The sequence below is a fragment of the Ruditapes philippinarum genome, unplaced genomic scaffold, assembly GCF_026571515.1.
Source record: "Ruditapes philippinarum isolate M1 unplaced genomic scaffold, ASM2657151v2 ctg694_1_1_1_1, whole genome shotgun sequence".
NCBI lineage: Eukaryota > Metazoa > Mollusca > Bivalvia > Venerida > Veneridae > Ruditapes > Ruditapes philippinarum.
Window position 1 is genome coordinate 100,337 of NW_026854267.1, and position 25,381 is coordinate 125,717.

Genomic DNA, 25,381 nt, shown 5'->3' on the forward strand with positions numbered 1-25,381 from the left:
ATTTAAGTTAGAAAGTTAGCCAAAGTCATCTTTCCTGCCTGTTTTGGTCCCATATGACCTAAATTGTTTTGGCAAAACAAAATATGAACACATTTTATGCTCCCCTAAGGGTGAGCATATAGTTGCGCTTTGTATGTTCATCCGAGCAAACATTTGATATTTATGAGCTTCATTCCGTAGTTAAATAAAGAACAAAAGCTCATAAAATTCAAATTAAGAGCTATTTTTTTTATTTTATGAGCTGATTTTGCTTATGGACTTTGGTCCAGGTGTAGTTTATGAGCTGACTTACCTCTTAAATATCAAAAGTTGGTACGTCCGTTTGTCTGTCCATCTGGGACATAACTTTGTAACAAGAGTTATCAACACGAAACTGTGTAGGTAGATAGATCTCATAGGGTAGATGTGTAGTGCACAAGAGCCGTAACTCTGCCTTGCCTAATTTTGGAGTTAATGCACTTTGAACTTTGTCTGGGACATAACTCTGAAACTACAAGAGGTATACTTTTCTGTATCCAAAAAATTTGGGGAGCATCACCTGATTCTCGTTATATTTTGCTTCTCAAATGCTCAAATATGTAATTGTCTTTAGATAGCAAGAAATTTTAAAAAATTTCATAAAAAGAACACTCTTCCCTAAAGTGCACCAATATCTAGCATTCATTAATTTGGTTTGGAATATTAATTCAGAAGGTTGTGTTGCTGTATTACAACTGCAGAGGGTCAAGGTTTTATATGATTACTGTTAATGGCTTGTAGGATATAGATGTTTGTTTTTGTGTTTAAGATGAAATTTCATTTCATGGAACGAGTGACATAAAAGTCATTAACAGGTCAAAGTGCTTTTCTTATCCAAAGGCCATAACTCAGCCAAAAATTATTCATCCTCAAAACCCATTAAATATGTACAGGTACATCTACTTGAGGTACCAATCAATCTTGTAGTTTCACTCAAATTGTATAGTAGTATAAGAGAGACAATATGGGCAACTTCACTTGGTACTGATCATTCCTGTAAAGTTTGGATGAAACTGCACCAGTGGTTTTTGAGGTGTATACAGATGAATGGCCGGACAAATAAATGATGGAGAACTGATCCCTATATGTTGGCTACTCTGTAGCAGGAATTACAAAAATAGTTAAGAAAACAAACAATGTTGTACTTTTTAAGTGTTTTATTAACAATTTGGCAGTCTTTGATGGTTTTACTTTTTCAGAATACGAGGCATAAATTACTATATTCTATATATTACAATCACATCAACTGCATAATTTATACATGTCATATATACACAAGTGTTGTCAATTCTGCGCTGTTGTCAGAGTAACATAAAAACATAAACGAAAAATAAATCGACCTTCAAGTTGGATTTCATAACCTGTGTTAATCGTGTCAGAATGCTGCCTTATGTATCAAAACACTGGAATAATACTAAAATAAAAAAAAATCTGACTCCAAAATAAGTAACACATTTTGGAACACCATAATCATATAAACGGTATAACAAACTATGTTACTATTTTTAGACATAGAAACTACAAATACAGGAATCAAACATGGCCTCCCATCGGAAGGTTCATCTGACCTCTGTATTTTTATATCATTTGAGCTCTAAGCCCTAAAAAATGGTACAACTAGTTGTGGAAAAAAAAACGACAAAATATACAACACCAAATTTTCATTCAATCAATTTCAACATTTTAACGGCATTCTTACACAAATTGTTTTTTTGCATAAATGTTTGTGAGAGGGCAGCCATTGGAGCTTTACTTACAGGGGGACAGACACATTTAACAAACAGGTACTTAATCTTGCATGTTCAGATACAATTCTTGTTATACAACTGGGAAGTCGCTTTCAAAAAAAAAAAAATCAATTTCACATTATATGATTTATCTGGGCAGCTCAAAAATAGAAATAAAATGCCTAGCTTTTGGAACTTTCTCCGCAATATAAAACCCAAATGTTCAATCAATGTAAATTTGCAGTCCATTTAAAAACGTTTTTTTGCTGTCACAGACTTAATTCTTTAAACCTTTTACAATAGCCTGAAGTGTTTCTTTTCAAAACATAGCAAAAAAATCATCTTTTATAAGCTTAAATATGGTTTTGGAATGTTAAGGTACCTTCTTCCAGACTGGTTAACTACAATGGTACAAAGAAAAACTAATCTTTCTTTTACATTGGATATTAAATTGTCTGAAATGAAGGGGGGACTTGCACTCATTAGGTCGAATTTAGAACTTCTGACAAAGCATGTCATCGCACATTTTTTTCTCGAAAATTATAGATAAAAAAAATTAAACCGCCTCAAGTTCACATATTGTTCATTCATCTGCTGCAATAAGGGCTTTGTCTATATTTATATTTACAAAGACAAAAAAAAAACGTTTCACATAAAAATAAAACTTCCCGACTTTTTAGGAATAAATAGTTTACACGATGCAATATGGTACAATACGTAATGGTTTTCATTTAAATACTCGAAATGAATATATTACAACTACGATTTCTTCGTCAACAATTCATAGCAATAGATAACGATGAATAATTGATAAATGATTACAAATTTACAAGGACCTGTCGTCATCATGTAGTTAAATGGGTAAAAAAAATTCTTGATATGAAATTTTATACACTAGAATCCGACAACTACTATTTTCTAACACCACACACACATGTAAAAACAATATGCTGAGCTAAATTCCTTTTTTAATTATATCACTCATAAATATAACAAAAATAACAAACAGGAAAAGGAAAAAAATATTAAAGGGAAGTAATACAATATAATATTATAATAAATTAAGACGGAAAAATTTTAATTTACCGTGTACTTTCTATAAAATACTAACACACTTTCAATACAGCGGTTTCTACATGAGGTAACAATTTCTTTTCAAATCAGGAAGGTTTTACTGGGTATTCTGCTCCACTATAAATGAAAGAATACACATTTTGTCTTCCATTAGCATGATGAATAAATAATTCTTTACAAGATTTTCTTAAATTTCAGAAATAGTCAAGTCAGGGCCAGATACATCACTGTAACGGTGTTCTTTATTTCAAAATACATAAAATGTTCTCTGTAACAATAATCCCGAGTCCCGCTGTACGATTTTTTTTATTTTAAATTCCGAAAAATGGTCATGGATATTATCAGTGTATACTGCAACAAGCATCTGGCACTACCTCAAGTACTTCTTCTCGTTTATGAACGTTGTAAATGAAACCAGTCATGACAAAAAGAAAATGGTGCAATATCTGAAATGTTCCGTGCGTAAATCAATCATCCGTAACTTCCGCAGGCAGTTTTTAAAGCAGGTGGTCTGAGGTATCTCACAGGTTTTTTTTTATATAAAACACATCGGCTTTAAAACACGAAAATAGTGATTCTAAAGCCTGGCAGCAGCATCAGCATTTTTCAAAAAGGCAACATTGCACCTGAAACACGTTTCGTTTCATATAAATGTTTCGTTTTCATCAACACATCTTTCATTAGATGTTCGAGAAATGTCTGTACAATAAATGTTTTTGGTGTCGATGTTTTTTAAGAAATAATGTAAAAAATGACGATATATCTGGGTTTTTTTTGCCGCTGGTTTTGTAATTGTAAATGTTTGGGTTTTCGTTTTTGAAGAAATTAATGGCATGGGGAAAGTGTCTATCGATATCTGCCAGAGTCTTTACTGTCTATCGGCACTGGAACACAAATAGGAATGAATATTTAATACAAAAATATTTGAAAAGGATTAGTTTCGTTAAAAAAAAATCAGAAAAAAAATCAAAAACGTGAAACAAATCAAATACACATGAAGTTAAAAATAAAGAACCCACAAAATACACTGAATTGAGTACTTCAGTTAATTACACAAAATTAATTTGAGTACATTATCAAGGTGCATAACACAATATACACAAAAAACATACATTTTTTTTTACTATCTTCATGCTATACATATGTTTTAACACAATAAGTTACACTAGTCACTAACATGTATATAATAAGGTGTCTGACGAATCAATGACAAAAAATAAAACCAAATACAAACTTCTAGTAACAAAACTTTCACTATGCAAGCACTAACTGACCACTTTATATTTGTATTAACAAAATTCTCTCTAAACTAAATTAGTTTGTAAAAAAAAGAATTAATCACACTGTAATTAATGTTTACGAAAATCAGTCTGCTGCCAACATGTAAGAAGCATTCCCATTGGGCTGTAAATATAGACGAAACATTCTCATTGGGCTGCCATTATGAAAGAAGCATACTGATTGGGCAGTCTATAGTATGTATAAAGCATTCCGATTGGTTGATTCTATATGTCTTTACTGAGATCATGCAGTCACAAAATATTTAAACACAATATTCAGATTTCATATGATTGTAGATTTATGTCATGTTTTTCTGCACGCCCTATGACGTAATAAACATTTGCAAAAGAAACAACACTTCGTTGCCAGGCAACCATTGATCAATCAGAAGAAGAGAATGGAATCTTGGGTAGTGTCTACAGAAGACTGGCATCTAACTACAGCTATCAAAATACGTTGCTTCCTCAAAAGAATCCGGGATAGTCTGAAAACCAAAATTGACCCAATTACAAAATAGTTGAACAAATATGCGAAAATTTCATACCTTCTTTTATATTTTGTAATATCTTCTGCAAATACTTCATGACCTCTTTATACTTGATATCGGAAAAGAAAACATATATATCAGAATTATTGTTAGTAAAAAATCATTTAATTTAATTCAATTTGTGAATATCTTTGTGAAAAATAATCTTCTTTGGTGTTCTTTTATGGTTAAAGAAGTTCCTGGAAAAAAAATGTATTTTTTACTCTCTACAATTGTTTTGAATTTACATGTAACCTAATTTAATCTTTATTTTTTCATTGTTTTAAAAAATATTGTGAAGAATCTCTTCACTTTAGTATTTGACTAAGCAATTCATAATCTTTTATTCAAATCAAATATGATGTTTGTTTCGACCAATAAAGGTCATATTAAGTTATGAATCTAAAATAAAAAGTCCTTTCATAACCAACATTTTTAAATGAGTTTATTTTTTAAATTCTAAATACATTATGTACCATTCAAGTATATATAAAGATAGAATAAAATTATTTCCTAGAAAATAATCAAGATCAATTGACATTAATTCAGAAATATTAATTTTTATTCTTTTGGTGCATTATATAGGAATTAAAGTCAAAATGTTATTTTTCATTCTTTAGGTTCATTGTAATAGGTTTTCCAGTCAAAAGCAGAATTTTGTTAATTTTCATTCGTTGGGTTCATTTTTGTGGAAATTAGGTAAAATAATCCTTTGGACAGACTGTGAAGTGAGGTTTGGTTTTCAATCAAAAGCAGAAAATTAATTTTCATTCTTTAGGTTCTTTGTTAGGTTAAAAACTTTCATTCAATAAGTCAGAAAAAAGAAAGAGGTAGGTTTTGTTACATAACAATAATAAATATTTTAATTATTCACTGTAAGGAAGCATTAGCAGAAGAAATCACAACCATGACCAAAATTGTGGAACAGGGACATTTTCAACAATGCGGAACATTTTTCAACATGGGGAACATTTATTTTTAGAAGTGGGGAACTTTTTTTTTTTGCAGTCAAGGTGAGAATGTTAGAAGATTTTGGGTGCCTGAGAGTGGGTAAAGCTGTTTTGAGGAAAATCTGAAAATTGTGTTATCAGTTTGACTTGTGTTAAAATAAAATCATGCTATATTCCATGCATATCTGTACAAAATGAACTCCTACATATAACAGAAGATAGATAAATGGCTAAAAAATTTCGGACACTTCACTGCACATTTTGGCTATTATCAGTTAAAACTCCATTCTTTATAATTAAAATCAAATCCTAATTAAATTTGAAAAAATACTTTAAGACAATTTAAACACATTCAAAAAAATGAAAATTTAAAAATGCAGCATTTTTTTTTCAAGCTTACAAATTACACTGAATATTTGGCGGAGAGATTCAGATGATCACACTTGCCAAGACTTAAAAATATACTTTGCCAAAAAAAAATCAAACAACTAAAATAAATCATTGATGTTCTTATCTCTTGTGGTTGTAGAAGTTCATTTAATACAAAGAATTTTAGTTTGTTTACAGATAAAAATAGTTTGTAGACTGAGATTTATTCTTTAAAAGTTGACAAAAAATGAGTTGTCTCCCTTCCCCCTCTCGGACTATTAGAGCCTAATGGTGATTTTACAACTTTGACTAATAAAGGATCACACCAGATGCCAATATGAGCATTATTTCTAACATGATTGCTGCGCATCTGAAGAAAATTTCACAACATACGATAAATAGCCCAATAAAATTCCAGTCTACATTTTTAAAGAGTAGAGACTTTAATCAGAAAGCATATAAATATGCATAGATAATAACATGCATGCATAAATAAATTTATTATTTAAAATAAAAATTTGATAGACCTGTACTTTTAGTTACAAGTTTTATAGCTATAAAGATATTTCAATGGAAGATTTATGATAGTTTTCGTATAGATGTAAAATAATACTGAAATTAAAATTTTGTATAAACTTGTATATTTTTCAAAGTAAAAATTTAGAAGCAAAAGTTGCTTTGGCAACACCATAAATCAGGAGGTATTCAAAGAAACTTTATTGGTATAATGTCACAAAAATTTGCACCTTTAATAAAAATTCACTCTTATTATAATGGAACCACGACAGAATAACTTCAGCCACCAATACAGAGCCAGGCCACTCTGCCAATAATTGCATTTTGACCAGGCTTTATACAGGTTGGCTGACCAATTTTCAAATTTTTAGAGATATCCCTAAAATTGATAATGGACTGTCCCAAAAATGGAAGTTGGGCAAGTCCATTCAGCAGTTTAAGGGGGTTATATTGACCTGATTCAGACAGTCATGCATTCTGCAACTTTCTTTACTTTAGCTACAAGATTATTATTTCTATAGTGGATCTGGGGGCTATAAGCTTTCAAGACAGAAACGCATGCCTTTCAGCAAATATATAGTTTATAATATGGTCAACTGAAAATTGAATATATTGTTTGAGTATATGTTTTTAACATACAAATAATACATGGTATATAGAATAGTTGGAAAAAATTAAAATTTCAGAGCATTAATTTTGTGCTTACGAAAGCTAAAATGAGCAATTTATGCTTACATATGCTAAAATGAGCATTTTGTGCTTACGTAGGCTAAGAAACAGAGAAAGACTGACAGAAGAGACCACATGCATACCAGTTATAAATATTTTGTGTTTTTATATACCTACCCTATATACCCTTCACTGATATACGTTTACATGTTTTTTGCTGAAAGACACAAAAGAAAAACAAGCAAATAAATGCAAGCTGCCTTGCAAATTCTAAGGGGAGTTAACTGCTTTTGAAATCAACTATAACCGTGAGCTGAACAATACTAGTGTGAGCACACTAAATTCTACACAATCAAAACTTTTCTTTCAAAGCTGCACTTCATAGATTAAAAGTCAAGTCTGTGTGAAAGCTGTAACAAAAATTCTTTTTTTTTTCCACCTCTTAACTTTATCACATAATAGACACAATTCCTGATACAAGTTTTCAAATATGAATTCCAATTTTCATCAATGCTGTTAGAAACTTCTGTGAAACTTTTAAAAGGAAAAAAAAATCTCAGGTTTCATGGATAATGCATTACTTATGGCTGGCTCAAATCCCCCCTATGGTAGTTGGTAACTTTTGCCAAGCTTACAGCAATTTAGTGGCAGAGTGGATCTGAGTGAGTTGCCTTAACCTCTCTAAACCATAGAATCCTTCCAAGGCCCCACCCCCTACCCAGCCTACGCCCCTTTCCATCCCTCTATATCTAGAAAGTTGACCACAGACTTGACTACTTCAACGTTTTTTTTAAAGCAGGTTTCAAACAGAGCCAAATTGTGCTAAAACAAAATTTTCACATTGTGTTTAGTTGCTGAATCACATACCATGCACAATGTTTGTTATATGTCATACAACATACTAGTAATATGTTCATATAATATTCAACTGAAGTACATGTACTTTTCTTTTGAAAAGATATAAGAATATAATAAAGTTATATCTTATTTAATCATAGAAAATTGTACTATTACATGCGTTTATGTTTATCAGCATTGTATAATCTATTATAAAGTGAAAATTCATAAAAGCTGAAAAAGAAATCACATATAATACAAGTGCAGAATTATATAGGGGAAATGTGCAATTTATATTAAAATCAATATAAAAGATGTCCTGAAAAATAAACACTTTGAAAATGATCAAATGAATGATATATACAAATATAAAACTGAAATATATATTCAAATTTTAAATAATCAAATTGAAGATTTTGAATATTAATAGACTGAGTGAAATCTGGAAAAGAACTGAAACTTCTCTTTACTTATGATAATATTTTAACACTTACGTTATATGATTAGTTTCATGCATTTAATTAGTTGTAAGATATTTATATATTGATTTCCCGAAAAAGTTACGATAAAACATTTACATTTCACGTAAAATAAATAAACAACATATTAAGAACTGAAAATTTCACTCTTAAAGATGGTCAATCACAGATAATATTTTTTTCCAATCAATACTCAAGTGTCAAAAAAACCCAAATTGGTTCAAAATAAACCTTACGGTCAAAAATAAAACCCATGACTTAAAAGAAACCCTGTGGTACTAGACAAATTCAATATGATAATTATGGTCCCAAAAAATATTCCATGTTCCTTAATTACCTCAACAGTATCAAATAAAACCAAATGATCCAAAATAAACCAAATGGTCTTAAATTAACCAAAAGGTCATATAGTACAACAAAGGGTGTTAGAACATATATATGCAAAGGGAGAGGAAACATGGTCCAGTAAATGCATGAAAGAATACAGAGGGATAGACAAGAAGGAAAATATCCAGTTGGCATCACTTGGTCAAACAGCTTAAAAAGATGATTTAACATTTGTGAAAACATTTACCACCGCAGTGAACTTTCTTTTGCCTTTTAGTATTTCACCAAACAAAATACATTTCTTTTCAATTGCTCATTAATTTGGAAAGAAAACCTATGTATCAAAAGCAGTTATTGGGAATTCAAAAATAAATGAAGTTTGAAGAACTTAAAACATTTCAATATTTCTATGACCCATTCTCCTAATTAAAATCTACTCTTATATTAAACATCATTTCTTACTATAATATTAAACATGCATATTTTTCTATACAGATTGACCAGCTTTAACATCTATAACTTTGTAGCATTAAAAAAGGAACAGATCATAGTTATTTTTCATAAAGAAAGAGCTATATACTACTTTTAAAGGTTAAAAACCACTAAATTCAAAGTACAACAAACAAGCTAGTGGAAGCTACCCTAAATCTGTGTTCTAAAAATAGAATTTATCTACCCCATAACCAGTGCTTTCTATGTATATAAATAAATACAACATAATAAAACAAAAGATTTTCTTTAAATAATAGAATAATTCTGTTTTCTATAAAGAAGTCAAAAGAGAGCCATAACAGACTTTTCCGCTCACTCATTTAAAATTGCTTTGAAAAGAGCCTATTCTTGATAAGTAAGTTACATTCAAGTTCATTTATGGAGCCTATCCCAATAAAAATTCTGTAGCTCTAAAAATAGAAATTTATCATACAGTAACCGTGCTTTCAGTTATAAATAACATTGACTATTAATAAAAACAAACAGATTTAAATCATTTTAAAAAATAGAAAATTCTGATTTTGGCAATTGAGAGTCCAAAAATGCCATGAAACAGACTTTAGCTAGCATTTAATTGCACTGAAAGGACCATTCTTGATAAGTTAAGTTAAGAGAAGCCATTAAGATTATTGCATTTAACTTTAGCTAATAAGAGCCCCAAAAGTATAATTTGGTTAAGGGCCTGAACACTAATACGACACATTTGAGATGTTTTTTTTACCATGTTTTTAGATTTATATATCATGCACTTAATAAAAACAATATCCACAATAAAGTATGTTGAAAACTTGAAATTCTAATTTTGACAAGAGACCAGCCAAACTTTAAAATATTCTTTTACAAAAATTCATGTACCTAATTTTCTAACTCTCTAAGGAAAATTAGGGTTTTTTTTAAAATAGACATAGTGCATTCATGAATACTATGAACAACGGACATCTAACGACCCAAAAAGCTCAACATGAACACTTCATGCTCATGTAAGTCACTGGGTAAAAAACAGGGGGTAGGTTTGACAAAATACAAAAGCTGTGAAGGTAACGCATAAAATATCTTACAAATTTTCCACGCTGACACGATATAACAGACAAGCCACAGGTTAATATATAGGATTCCAAAATATTACATACTAGTACATCACAATAGTCAGTTTTTCATGCAATCATAAATTCGGAGGGTTCACCCAGAGGCTATTCTTTCTGAGGGTTCACTCCGAGGCTATTCTTTCTGAGGGTTCACTCAGTGGCTATTCTTTCTGAGGGTTCACTCTGAGGCTATTCTTTCTGAGGGTTGTTCACTTAGAGGCTATTCTTTCTGAGGGTTCATTCAGAGGCTATTCTCTCTGAGGGTTCACTCAGAAGCTATTCTTTCTGAGGATTCCCTCAGAGGCTATTCCTTATGATGCACATAGAATAGTTTTGTGTTTGAGCCCAACATATTGTTGCCATGTTTGATCTTCTTTGAGAAATAAAATGTAATCAAAATGTCTGTAACTAATTTGAAAGCAGATGGAAAACTGACTTATGAACATTTTGAGTCAAGCAAGTTTTTTTGCATTTTGCTTTTGTTTCATTGCTCCTTAAATTTATAAACATTTTTTTTGGGGGTATATTAACATACAATTTACAATTAGTAAAATGTGAATCTTCCCAGAAATCTTTTACCATTACTACTTGCGTATTAAACTAAATAATAATATACTAATTCAAAATTAACTTTGCAAGGTATCAATTAGAGTTCAGTGACCATCCAAATATCATGAGTTTTGAGCAATGATGAGGCAATACTGGCTAGTCCAAAAATCAGACTTGATCATCTATTAAAGTGGAAAAAAAAAAAGCAATTATGTAAACTTGCCTGAAAAAAGATGTTACCCAATATTAAACTATCATCCATGTGGTATAAATATATATTTATAAAGTAAGTCTATATAAAGTAACCATCATATGGTCATTAAATTCTAAGATTTATCGCTATGGAAAAAAATATGATGATCGCAATAAAAATCAGTCTGTCATCGTAGTTGTATACATGTACTTAATTTGTCAATTTTTTCACTCCTGCTTATTTGGAAAAAAACACACACAAAAAAAACCTGCTGCATTGCTTAGCAACCAATAGTCCAGTTGCATTAAAAATGCTGCTGTAGTTCTTATGTTAAAGAAAAAGTTTCTTAATAAAATAAAGTAAAAAAAAATTTTTAGTAAACTCTGTAAATCTCAACATAAATGCTCCCATTACTTTAGTTGCACTCCCAAATTTCGACATCTATTACCGTAAACCTCAACTTAAATGCTCCTATTATACACGACTCTAATCCTAGCTTGAAAAAAATCAATTTTATTACATCCCTAAAATTTTTTGACTGAAAGGAAACTGTCACCTTTATATAATACATATATATAGCACATGAATGTAAGCTACAGTAACAGTTCGGTGCCAAAAATATTGTACCTACATTTATATAAATGAAAAATACAACAGTTTTTATCACCAAACCCACAAACGGCATCATGCATTTAGTAACACTGTCACAATAATGCTTACAACATTAATATCCAACAAAAGGTAACTTTTTTCTGATTACCTATTATTTTCTTGGTCTGCTATAAGTGTGTAAGTATGGATTAAAGTTAATATATATACAAACAAACATGGTACAAAATCAAAATCACATCTAAGTGTCATGTTCATAGAACATCCAAGAATTTTTACAAGAATTCCACCATAAACAGCATACTTGAGCAAATATATTGTCAAACAATTTTTTTTCTTCCCAATTTTTGCATTTCATACAGATTATTTCCTAAAGTAAACCACATAATATTTTTAAATCATGATTTTTGTCGTTATTCAAACAACAGATTGTAATCAAAGCTTTTTTTCAGCCCATATGACATTGTCTACCTATGCCAATGACTACTTTGTCTTGATTGGTTGAAATTTCAATTGTAAAACTGAACTCTGCAATAACAACAGAAAAACTTATTAAAATGATGAGAAATGAAACTATTCTTGGATGTTCATCATTAATGTTAACCATCAAGTGTACTGCCAGATAACACGTTTTAAGTTTATGAATTATATTTTCTACCATCCCACTAAAAGAAAAATCCTTTTAACTGTAAACCATTACCTTTGTCAAATACAAAAGCTACAGTTCATACTAAAGTGACACAAATTTTTTGTGATATACAATATCTGGTGATATTGATGTTTAAACAACATTTTGAGGTTTGTCATTCTAAATTTCCACATGGCAGTTCACTCGAGGTTATCTAGCAAGAAAACCAAACCTTTTTTTTTATTATAGCAACAATTCACACAGCTATAAAAGATACAGTCAAAACAGACAGTAAATCTTTGTATTCTGGTTAAATAACATCCACTGTTATCCTCTTCAGATTTCAGAGCCCCAAATCTCGCATGCATAATGATTTTTTCCTCTTTGAGGTCTGTCCACAATGTGAAACACTTTCCTGTGTTGTGTGCGATCTCAAACATTGTAGAGAAACAGTGGTCATCTATTTCAATTATTTTAACTGTTCTTCTTATTTCCTAACGGAAAACCCTTTAACAATGACTATTCCTTGACTGCTTTTTCAGTCATTGCTAAGCAACGGAACGATGAGATTATGACCATTTCGGGATATATTCATTATCTAAAGACCTTATTACACATTCTTTCAATTACTGTTCAAATTAAGATTATCTTTTATATAAACACAATATTATGCAACACATTCCAAGTTTTGCATAGTTTATGTTCGACTGAAATTATACAGGAGAACTAAATGGTCTTAAACATATCATCTTTAAATGTAAAGAACACTGCCTTACACGGGATTCTTGTGTTCATTTTAATCTATTACTGTGGACAATTTTAAATAAGCAGGCATCTTCAATATTTGTGATCATAAATAATTAAACAGAACATAATGAATCCTAAGCATACTGCCTGTGAATGGATCAACCCAAGTGACCAATGCAGACCAAGATCAGCCTGCACTTATGTGCAATGTGATCACGGCCTGCACTGATTTATTTTGAAAATTTCCTAAAAATGATGAATGGTTAAAACCATATTAAACGATGGACAAGTCTATTTTGTAAATTTAGTCGGTTTGGGTTTAATATGTCATATTTTGCAGGAGAAAATTTGGCAATACGATACTGATTAGATATCGGGCCTCGAGGAATTTTTTGATGTGATTTGAACAAGCTCCTTCTGCACTGCACTCGAGGGAAAATTTTATAATGCCACACATATTAGAATAAACATTGAAAGGTATGTTAAACAAAGGTAGTCCAAGCCAAATTTAAACACGATGGTCAAACAGGGGTTATAATTACGTAGGTCATACACAAGTCAAGATTGGGTCATGTTAAGCTTTTCGTTCGCAAAACTAAATCATGCATGCTTTCTGTTTTCTTTTACATAATATATATATTTTTTTTTTTGCGACCTTTTTTTTTCACGAAAACAACTCAATTCAATGACGAAACAATATTGATAAGATAGTGTATGTGGCAGTTATGCAAAACATGTGTTGCTTTTTTAAACGAGTTCATACAGTAACTTCTATACTATGCACTTCTGTTAAGAAATCTCAAAGTAACATAATAATATGCATATATTGTGTGAACAGAACAAGTTGCTTATTACCTCGGTATTTTAGAACACGTCGTCAAGTCTTTCTGTAATTACAACCAAAACTTTTCAATCAAGCAAGCCAAATACATTCGGAAAAAAAAATTTTATTAACTAAGAATACAAATTCATCCAAAATGATGTAATTCTTATAACTTATATAAAGGAGATATATTTGGTAATACCAAAACAATACGAATTCAAACAAGAAAACTGTTCAGTGAATTTCGCATACCTTTACACGCAGTAATCATACATGTACATTCAATAGCATTGTGAAATATACACAAGTAACATTTGCATCAAATCTTTAACGAATAATTACTCCCTAAAACAGGCCCATTGCTTTACACAGCATAAAAGCAGCTTTTCAAACAAAGTTAAAAAAAATATTGGACCAATTCAAATGAGACCGGTTTCTTATTTGTCCCATTTAGATGAAAACCCACACTGTATATAATCATCAATTTCGCTTCACGTTTTTAAGTACACAATTCCTTACAGCCTTCGACACATTGCGACAATTTCGTTTCAATCTGTTGTCCGAGACATGCATGTTTGCAACTTAATATTTAAAGCTACATTCTTCTGCCTCACATATTTTTCTTTTTTAATTTCTTTTTTTTCACCAAGCCACTGAATAATCACACTAACACAGATAAATATTGTGAATGTCCTTTTAATATAAAATTTTGTATTTTTGTTGTTCTTATTTTCTACACAAGGATGTTACAGACACATAATTTAATCAAAGATTGGCACTACATGTCATTTTTTAACAGTGATAAAGTATGTATACAAACTTTGCAACAATCCAATGGATTTGTTAATATCCATAAAAAATAATGAAATCTCGCACCACTCATTCACAAAATGTACAATTATATTTTATGTGTTATACTAATATACTTCCAATCTTTTTAAGCATTTCTGAATTCACTATCAAATCTGTTATATTATATCTAATTTTATTTTTTCAATTCATAAGATATTTTTTCCCAAATATTTTTTTGGCATATTTTTACTTAAAGAAACACTGATGCTGAAAATAGATACAAAAGTGAAAACAGTTTTCTTTTAATGATTTGAAACCCCCTTTTTCATTTTCATTTCCAAAAAAAAGAAGCTATAAGAAATTCTGAAAAGCTTAAAAAAGTTGAGAGTTTAAAATGACTTTACAAGATGATGACTCTGACATTATATCTATGTACAATTTATGTCTGTTATGTTATGTCTGTTTATGTCTGTTTATGTCTGTTATGTTATGTCTGTTTATATCTGTTTATGTCTCTTACATGTTCATCACTAAAACCAAAACATTCAACTTTCAAAAATCATTCTTGGTTGCCAACAGCCATAGTTGTTACTAAAATGTGTTTTTTTTTGTTTTTTTTTTCATTGTAGTTTTTTTTTATTGATACATTACACTTTGAAAAAAATACTGTTTCTTTACTTAAACAGAACAAATAGTTAACTAAATCAGAATATATCAAGCAAATAAAATGTTGTCAACTTTAAAACACAGACAAAAAATGTGAACTATGTGAAATGCATGTGAAACGAATGACATGTGTTTTGGAATGTGCTACCCTATATCATTTTTTTTTTCAAGTATTTTAACATGCCTTATTTGAAATCACACCAAGTTGATTATCATAATGTGCAGTTCTTATGTCACCGACCTTGTGTTGCTTGACCCTGCATGCTGCATTTGGTTTATAGTGTAAACATGAATACATAAGACAGTCCTGTATTACATATAAATGGAAATAAAAAAGTAATTTTTAAAAATATTTTTTTTTGGTTTAGTTTTATGTTGCACCAACACAGTATAGGTCATATGGCGATGTTCAAGCTTTACTGGTCGAGGAAGACCTCGGGTGCCCTTCGTGCATTACCATATTTCAGGCACAAACAGATAAAAGTTATTTAATTAATTTTTTGCTTTAAATACATCTTACTTAAATCCATTTTTGCACATTTCGTATTATTCTTTTATCAATTTTTTTATCACTTGACTTCCTTCTATCTTAACATTTCTCTTTTTTATATAGCCTGGTCAAAAGTCTGCATCGTATTTCATTGGTAAAAAAGTTTGAACTTATTCTTGACAAATTTTACAATCAAGCCGGCTGTGTTTGATTAATTTATTTAATTCTTCAATTATTCTTTTAATTTTCCCAATCAAAAATCTCCCTTTGCCCCCCAATTTTCTTTCTCTGCCACATAATTCCAAAACAGGAAATAAAGAGAGTAACTGTAAGAAAGCCACTACAACTAGAATTGAGCTGTTGCCATGCCTACCAAGGTTACAATACATGCAGGTCAAGGTCACACAAGGGTAATTCATTCAAGGTCAAATATTCATGTTTTGTAATGCATCATTTATGCACACAATTCTCAACTTGGTTATAATTTCTAACAAAGTAATAATATATTATATCTACATATCAAAACAATTCTCTTCACTAAAGTACGAGACCTATGTATGAAATGCTGTGAAAATCACAAAATGAAAAACACATATAAAGACAATAAAATAAGTACATTTATAGTTATTATCAAATACACATGTGGCATGTCTTCAAATGTATTAGCTACCGAAAAAAAAAAATATATATATATACAAAGTCATTCCACTATGGAGTAGTGTATGCATAAAAATATTGCAACATTGCTATATCAGTAATGTGGAATGTCACTCTAGCAAAAAAAACAAATCTTGTTGCTTTAGTTTTTAAAAGAAAGTTTAAAATAATTGTTTCGGAAAAAAAATGCATGGCAAATTAACAAAACTTACATAATTGAGTTAAAACCTTTTCGGCAATTTTTAAAGTTCAATGCTGCAATTTCTAATTAATCTTTCAATCGCAAAAATACTTTTGATTCTACATTAATATTATATACAATTTACCATGCAGGGAAAAAAATACATGTAGCATCTATGCGTACACAAAATATACATAAATCTGCTTAAAAATAATTTCAGCTAAGTCTCGACTATAATGAACTCATGTACTGTTTTGTGTTACCAATTTAAAACATGATTAGAAGAAAAAAAAATCTTACAAAATTTATTAATCAACAATTCTACAAATAATTATGAAAAATGAAAAAAAGAAATGAAAACTAACTGCCACAATTAAAGCCTAGCGGGTTTAACCCGCCATTTTGAAATAAATAACATGTACAGGACTTCATTCATTTACACATACCTAAAGAAATCGTTTATATCCCTATTCACAAACAACTTGACAGGTATTCTAAGAAAAACAATGGAACAAAATACAACATGACATTGGAAATAAAATGTTTTAAAAATATGTCATACTGTTCATAAATACATGTATAGTCTATCGCACAAAATATCAAGAAAAACATAATAAAACTGAAAGTAGAAAACCCCTGAATCCAATTGTCACTTAACAAGCGTGCTTTTTTTTACCGATTTTTAAGGAAACAAAGAATGGGAGCTTCAAATTTAAGTGGTAGGCTTACTACAAGACGAAACTCCCACATTACCTTGCATTACTGCGTAAACTTGAAACTCCCGTTTTACAAATGTTAAAAGGTGTTCCCGTCGCCCAAGAAATCATAATATACCATCCCTTTACTGATTAATGTATGTCAACTAAACTATCATCTTAATTTCGCTTGACTGGTATGTATTACTTACATTTAATAAAAGTTTTCATAAATTTTAATTACAAATTTTAATAAGCCAATACAACAGTTTTATCGGAATTGATCTATTAAAAAAATTTCATATAGATATATCTGCCACTTATCTTATAAGGCTGTTTTAAAAGAAGTTATAGGTATTAATTCACGAATCTGAAAAAAACTCAAAAGTTTTGTTGACATCTATTGAATACATGTGTTTGCCAAACAAAGGGCTTCAACAAACAACCACAAACGTGTGATGAAACTAACAAACGATAACTAAGAATAATAATTAAAATAACTTTGAAACATTGGTTAGCGGAAAAATAGATCACATTGAAGCATACAAGGTTGAGGGAATTATTTGGTAAAAATTGGGGTAAAGGGAGGTAACACAGCAATAATAGGGGAAAAAACAAGGGAGGTAATTCAAATTTCAAAATTTCAATGCGTGAACAAAATACAAGTAGGAGGGACTTATTTGTTGTGGTTTTTTTTTTATTTCAAAGGGGGGAGAAAATGTTTCAATATAATTTTTTTTTCGATTACAACCAAGTCCAACCCCAGAGAAATCACAAAATTACAAAAGAAAATAAGACATAAAGTATAAATAAATATTTCACCACACAGTAATTTGGGGGGTAGTGCAGAACAAACAAAAACATATTTTTATGGAAAAACTCTGCCCGATGGACCAATCTTTTATCACAATTTAAAATTTTCAACGAAAGAAAAACCACATCTGACAAATTTGAACACAACACTAAATAGACAAATATGATTGAGCATATAATATGCCTTTCAACCATCTTTCTGAAATAATTGACGTCAGTATCTTAACACCTATATATCTTACAAAGGGCACTTTTTTCATCCTTTCAAAACTGACAATGTCTATCTTTACACGTTGGAGGTACAATTTTTCACGTTTTTTTTTTATATCTTTTAGATTTGTCACCAAAAATTACACCCCAAAAACAAGACTTTAAGTCTTAAAGAGTGGATAAGTTACCGTCGCCATGTGTTTCCCAAAAGTTCAATTTTTTTTTTTTACATTAAAACATAAAAAATCGTGAAATTTTTGTTTAACGTAAAGAGTGATTCTCCCTCAGTTATTAACCTGGTTGTAACAATCAATGTCCTTCAGACAACAAAACCATGAAATGCTAGGGGTATATACAATGCCCAGACTATCATTATGATGGCCAACTCAAAATAGGAGGTCTCACCATCAGTGAACTTTCTCGCGATGAACTTGAGAGTCTCATCAAGTATGATCACTGGTAACGAGAGTTTTAGTACTGCCATCCATTCTGTTAGTCCTAGAGGTGTGATCTGGAAAATCGTCTGAAACAAACAAAGAAAAAACAATGTTCACAACTGAAGTCAAGTAAAACTTGATAAAACCCTATTTCATGAGTTTTAAATATACATGTACACCTAAAAGGTAAGGACCGAGTTTGTACATCAGTGGTTAAGTGAATCTTCTTTTTTTTTTGCTGTATGTGAGTATTAAGTAACACTGATATTGTCATTGTAATATGACAATGTTAAGGTCACATGACACCACTGCTAATGTCGTATTACACTGTTTAATCAGTGTTATGGTCACATGACACCATTAATGTCACATGACACTGTTTAAGTCACATGACAGTATTAAGGTCATTTGATGTAATTACAGATTTAATGAAAGAAGATCACGAATGTCATATCACTATCATTTCAGGCTTGTGCGTATACTAGGAGAGAACCATCGCTTTTCTGCAAGAAATTTTATCGAATAATATATGGGATGATAAAAACTAATATTCTGCATGAACATTTTGATTCGTAACAGAAAACAGGTATTGAATTTAAAATAATTTTACTTCCTTGTCATTCAAATATTCATGCAAAAAATCATTTTATTAATGATGTCCCAAGAATTAATCTCAATTTTCTGTCAACCAAGCATTCAAGCTATGGGTCATCAAGCATCAAGTAAATATGCCTCTACTAATTAATAAATAGGGGGCAGAGGGGGAGCAAAAAAGAGTTTCAAGACTTAAATGTTTTCTACTTTTGATTAAATAGGGGGCACAGGGGAGAGCAATAATAAGAGTGTATAAGGTATTGTAGGAAAATTTTCATCACAAGTCATTCTAGACCATTCAGATCAAATTCATGGATACAAGTCAGAAATTTAAAAATCTTAATTTTTTTCTGATGAAGAAACCAGATAGGTTCGAAACCGGTAGATCTTTTATTAAAATTTTGTTAACATTTATCCGGTGTTGACGTGTGGTTTCTTTGAATTCTTCCTTTTTATCCAGTTAATTTCTTTTAGATAAACACTATTTATTAGTTTAGAAAGAAAACTGGGCTTTATAAAGTATATACAAGTAATGTAAAGTAAATACATGTTATAAAGAAACAGTCCTAAATATTCACCCATGCATATTAAGGAACTATACTTACCGACATGACCTTGGTGTACAGGATAAAGAAATGAAGTCCCATGGAGAGAAGGATAGCTCCAACCAACCACTTGTTTGTCCATGGTGGCATTACCAGTAGGGACTGGTTCTCACTCAAGCTGTAAAAATAGTGTAATCAAAACTTTACAAACATTGAACCAGTCATAAAATAAAACATGTTCATAGATAATGTTATTTTTAATAAATTTAGTTGTGTTTTAAGTCACAACCATGAATATAAATTCATAGATCAGCTTTCTTGCTTTGCTACTGGAGAAAGATCCCAGGTGCCTGTCCTTGCATTATTTAATGCAAAAGTATTAATTCATGCTAATGAAAGCACCTTATCTTCAGTACATTATTTAATGCACAAGTAAGAACCTAATCTCCAGTAAGCAAGCTGGCAAGCTCTCTAAAATGAAAAACAAAATCCTCCATTTACAGTAAATCAAGTCCATAATGTCAAATTCATACAATAAATTCCTGTCATTTCAGCTTCTTTAATTAAAGTGTCTCTTAAAAATCTTATAAATCGCGTCAAAACTCTCAAAGTTCCATCAATTAATTCCCTAAACTGTCATTTACAGGAAACACGATGACAATTTCAACATTATTAACAAAATTACTTTAAAACACAACGCTCTTTTAAGACAGCTCCTACCAATAAAGCTCCATTTTAAAGCAATTAACTCAATTCATCTTGAAAAATAACGCTAGCAATCAATGCATGCAGAATATGTCAATTGCAGTTATTTTCAATCAATTGAAACTTCAATTAAGAGCACGCCTTAAATGGTGAGAACAAAAACAAGCATAATTATTGTTGTATTATAATCCTAAATTTCAAAACAAGAGTTGTTACAATAAACAAACGGCATTACCAAAGATAAACAATCTACATGTACAATTAATACTAGATCTTCTAAGTGAATGTTTTCACAACAGATGAGTGAACAAAAAATCGACTATCTAAATAAATCGAGCAAAAGACGCAAACCAAACAACTGCAGAGCCACTAAATACATGTAGCGTAAGTTTTGAAATTAAAATACTTCAATATTTTATGGAAATACCAGTAATTAACCTCATTTTAAAATGTTTTCCTTTTTTTTTTTGCTTGCTTTGTTTCTGCTTTTCTTTTACGAAAACTGTGACCCAATGACTATACTGCATATAGCCAAGCATATAAACTGTCTTCTATCCATTAAAATAAAACAAGCAAATCATAATTATTATTAACAATAAATGAAATCACTGGAAGCAGCAAATGAAAAAATAAAAACTTAAAATCATATTAGAAGTAATAAGCCAAAATAAATAGTCAATATCTTTAGTTGCATTGTTACTGACCAAGCATGAAATATTATATTTGAATCAATTAAGCGCTTTAAATTAACAGCCGCAGTTTCAATATATAACTAATGAAACACTGTCACATATTCTTTAAATGTTAACATTACAAAATTTTTAGTTACATTACATTCAAACATATACATTTACTTGTACAGTATCATAGGCTTTTAAGCATTCTATTGAAATCAGGTTAAAATGACAACGGTAAATTCACAGTCAGATAAAGTCAAAATCAGTTTTTCCTAACCATTTCCTAGCTGGAACTGAAACTATTGTGCCTTTTACAACAGTATTGAGCTACGCCAGCCTGCACAACCAGACTCTATACTGGTGACTGAGTAACTTTAAATTTTCATCTTGATTTCTCCAAAAATGATAATGGACAGGCCCAAAAATGGAAGCTGGACAAGTCCATTTAAGAAATTCAGCAGATTCAGGATTAAGCCACAGAGACTATGCAGTATGAATAAATTGCAAAATCTAACATTTTACCACAAAAACATATACATATTAACATAGAAAACATCTTAAACGTCCATCAATAAAATGCTTAAAATGCCTGACATGTACCCACAGTGTTGAGAGAAAAGTGTGAAGGGTGCAACAGAAAGGATATAAGCAACCAGGAAGTCACGACACGGTAGCAGTCCAGCATACATAGCTTCCAAATCAACAAGGGGGTATAATCCTGGACTGACACTGTATTCTCCAAAAATGTTGTTTGCTATTTTTTTTAAATAAGTTTTTACATTAAAATTTAATAAAAATCAATAAATTATTTTCTGAAAAGAAGTCCAGCTGTTATCCCCCCTTGCTGACCAAACATGCAACAAGGCTGAAGAGTCCTACAGATATATATATTTTATTTTCTTTTTGAACAAATTTGTCTGTCCGGAACTTTTGAAACCCCCTGTGCTGTATTGGTCAACCATGCAAACCAGTCTAGCTACAACACGTCACATGATCTTGAGATAGTCACATGACCTAAGCAACCAATCAGAGGCACTGTTTCAAACCTCTACAGGTCATGTGACCAACAAGACCAACTTCCTGCATGCTAACTGAGGTGTCCAAGCAGTTTTACTCTGCTTTAATAATATCACCAAAAAAAGTACAATTACCAGTGCTTACATATTGATTTCTTTTGTGATAAATAATTTTTTTATACAAAATAGTGCTGAACAAAACAGTGCCATAATAAAAAAAAAGCGATTTGAGAATACAACAAAAACATAAAAATTGTTTGTCCAAAAGTGAGAAAATCTTTTTTTTCTAAAATTCTGATCAAGTTTTGTACGCAAATTATTAGCCCACTTCAAAATAATGGAGTAGAGATGTTCTTGTAAAATATTCCCTACTCCTTAAAGAATTTTGCTGTCTTTTTTTTTTTTTTTTAATTTTTTTCTTTTTTTATTTATACAAAAAGTACAAAATATTTTTGTTTTATCATTATGCTGGACACAACAGCTCCTCTGTTCTACCCTTACCTGTTTAGAGCGTTAAGCATTTCTATGACAACAAGGACCGAGAGGGCCATCGTCATAGGTGCCGGGTGATCAAAAATTGAGCAGTCTACACCATAGAAGCGTTCGTCTTGGGCGAGACATTGGGAGTGATGGGTCTAGGAGAGAGTTTTATAATTCGGATAATTTTAAATATCATGATTGTGGTATTAACTGATTAACAAGTAGAGGTTTCAACAACATTTTCTATTCCTTTATTATGCAGTTATCCGACAGAAAACTTTCCGTTCCCAACCCACCCTAAAATACATTTTTTTTTTTAAGACTCCAACTTAACTGGCCCTCTTGCTAATATTTCCCATCTCCTTTAACTTCTATTCCCCACCATTTGAAGTCTATTTTCCCATTATTTTTTTTAAAATATTTTTTCGCATTGACAAATTTTCTTGAAACACTCTAATTGCTAAGTTATTGTAAAATGTTTGAACTTAGTTAATGGGTATAAAGAAGAATACTTTCTAGACATATTAGAGAAAATATTCTTCTTTAACTGTGCCAAAAAAGTTTGCCATTTAATCATACTTTCACAAATTGTCCACATTTCATAGTTTCTCAAGTTTTCATGATTGTTCTTAATAAAATTAGCATTCAAAATTATTTAAAGAGCTAAAAGCTGGAATATCTAGGCAAACTTACAAGCACAGTTCTTTGTTTAATAACATTCCAAATATTTCCCTTCACCAATGTGACCAATAAGGGCAGAATGAATTTCATTTATGCACAGCTTCTGCCCTTCCTGTCTCACATTTTGTTTATGCACTAGGTTTACCTGTTGAGGGCATTCAGCATCTCTATGGTGACGAGGACAGACAAAGCCATTGTCATTGGTTCAGGAGCATTAAATATGCGACAATCTATGTCAGGGAAATTCTTAGGCTCGGCCGGGCATTGCATATGATGTGTCTAACAATAAAATTTATGGATTAAACATCTAATAATAAAATTTATGGATTGAAAATCTAATAATAAAATTTATGCACAATGTCTAGGAATATAATTTATGAAATTCATGTTTAAACAATAATTTCATTCATCAATGTCTATATGTCTATAAGTTCATGAATTAGTAACTAAAAATGATTAAACTTAAGGAATAATCTTTAAAATAATGAATTATATAGATTTATGTTCAAATATATGTTTAAAAGTCTTATAAAAGTGAAAACAAAACAAATATTCCATTGTTCATGGACACTTCATCACTCTGCTGAAAATGAAATCTTTTTAAACATGTAGAAAGAATTAAATGATAACATGAATTAAACATGTGCAGATTTAATAGAAAAGTAATTGTTCAGTTGAAACTATTTCACTTTTTAAATACGGCATATACTTGTAGACAAGGATAAAGATATAAATTAGATTTATAATAGGAAAAAATCAAACGGAATCTGATCCATAAAGTCTGTTTCACAGTTTTGATCTAATATTCCGAATGGCAATTCCAAAACTCGGACTATATGACCCTATGAAAGTTGTGTTACTCTAAGTTTTCAGTTACCTCTCTTATGAACTGAGGCACAAGTAGCCTATTTAAGCTAGCAAGACTGTTGTTTCTCAAAAGTGTAGTGCAGGCTGAGTAATAAAATAATCACCAATGTAACACCAGTCATATACCAAAACTATCCAGTTACACTAAATACAATAACTTTTTAAATAAGATCTTTTTTTATCAACTGATTTGCTTGACCTTATAGCAGATAATAAAACCAGATAAAGAATATAAATATTTACCAGCTGGTAGTAGTTCAGTTTGGGTCCTTCTTCATATACCATAAACCACCAGGCTGCTGCTCCCACAGTGGCACATCCAACATACACTAGTAACAGAGGACAAATTTTTAATATTGCGTTGAATGATACAAAATATTCTGTAAAACACTTTAAAATGACTTCTCTATAACAAAATGAAAACTTAAACTGTAGACTAAAACAATTTTTTACAAATACAGGCAATATTGTATGTTTACAGAAACCAACACAATATAAATAAAGATTATTTCTTTTTTCCGGATAGGTTTTCAGTCAAATAAACACTTGACATAGAGCGGCTTTCTATTTTATTTTTTTTGCAAAGGGACATATTAGGTGCCCCTCTGTGCAATTATTTAGGGCACAAGGGTCCCCAAAGTAGAACCACTGACCTCCTTAAGCTAGCTGGATAGACATATTTCTTTTAAAATAGCAATGCGTTCAACATACTTCCAATAGCCATATATCTGAAGAAGAGCCATCCTGTGATAAGACCTTCCTTGGGGTTACGTGGTGGTTTTCTCATGATGTCCAAGTCTGGTGGGTTAAATCCAAGAGCTGTTGCTGGGAAACCATCAGTTACAAGGTTCACCCAGAGCAGTTGTACAGGGATCAGAGCTTCTGGGATACCCAAAGCAGCAGTCAAAAAGATACTGAAAACAAAATATAAACACTAGACAATTTCAATTTTGTAAAGAATTCAACTTATATCTTG

General features: G+C 30.7%; 1 protein-coding gene across 1 annotated transcript in view; it reads right to left on the reverse strand.

Annotated features, from left to right (window-relative positions):
- Nucleotides 1-1,157: 1,157 nt before the first annotated feature.
- LOC132739591 (calcium-transporting ATPase sarcoplasmic/endoplasmic reticulum type-like) overlaps nt 1,158-25,381 on the reverse strand; it is a 75,036-nt gene continuing 50,812 nt past the window's right edge. Inside the window, 6 exon segments of the mRNA XM_060727326.1 lie at nt 1,158-3,703; nt 18,809-18,926; nt 20,040-20,157; nt 23,684-23,817; nt 24,649-24,734; nt 25,117-25,319. Coding sequence (XP_060583309.1) covers nt 3,666-3,703; nt 18,809-18,926; nt 20,040-20,157; nt 23,684-23,817; nt 24,649-24,734; nt 25,117-25,319 — 697 coding nt within the window. The 3' untranslated portion in view covers nt 1,158-3,665.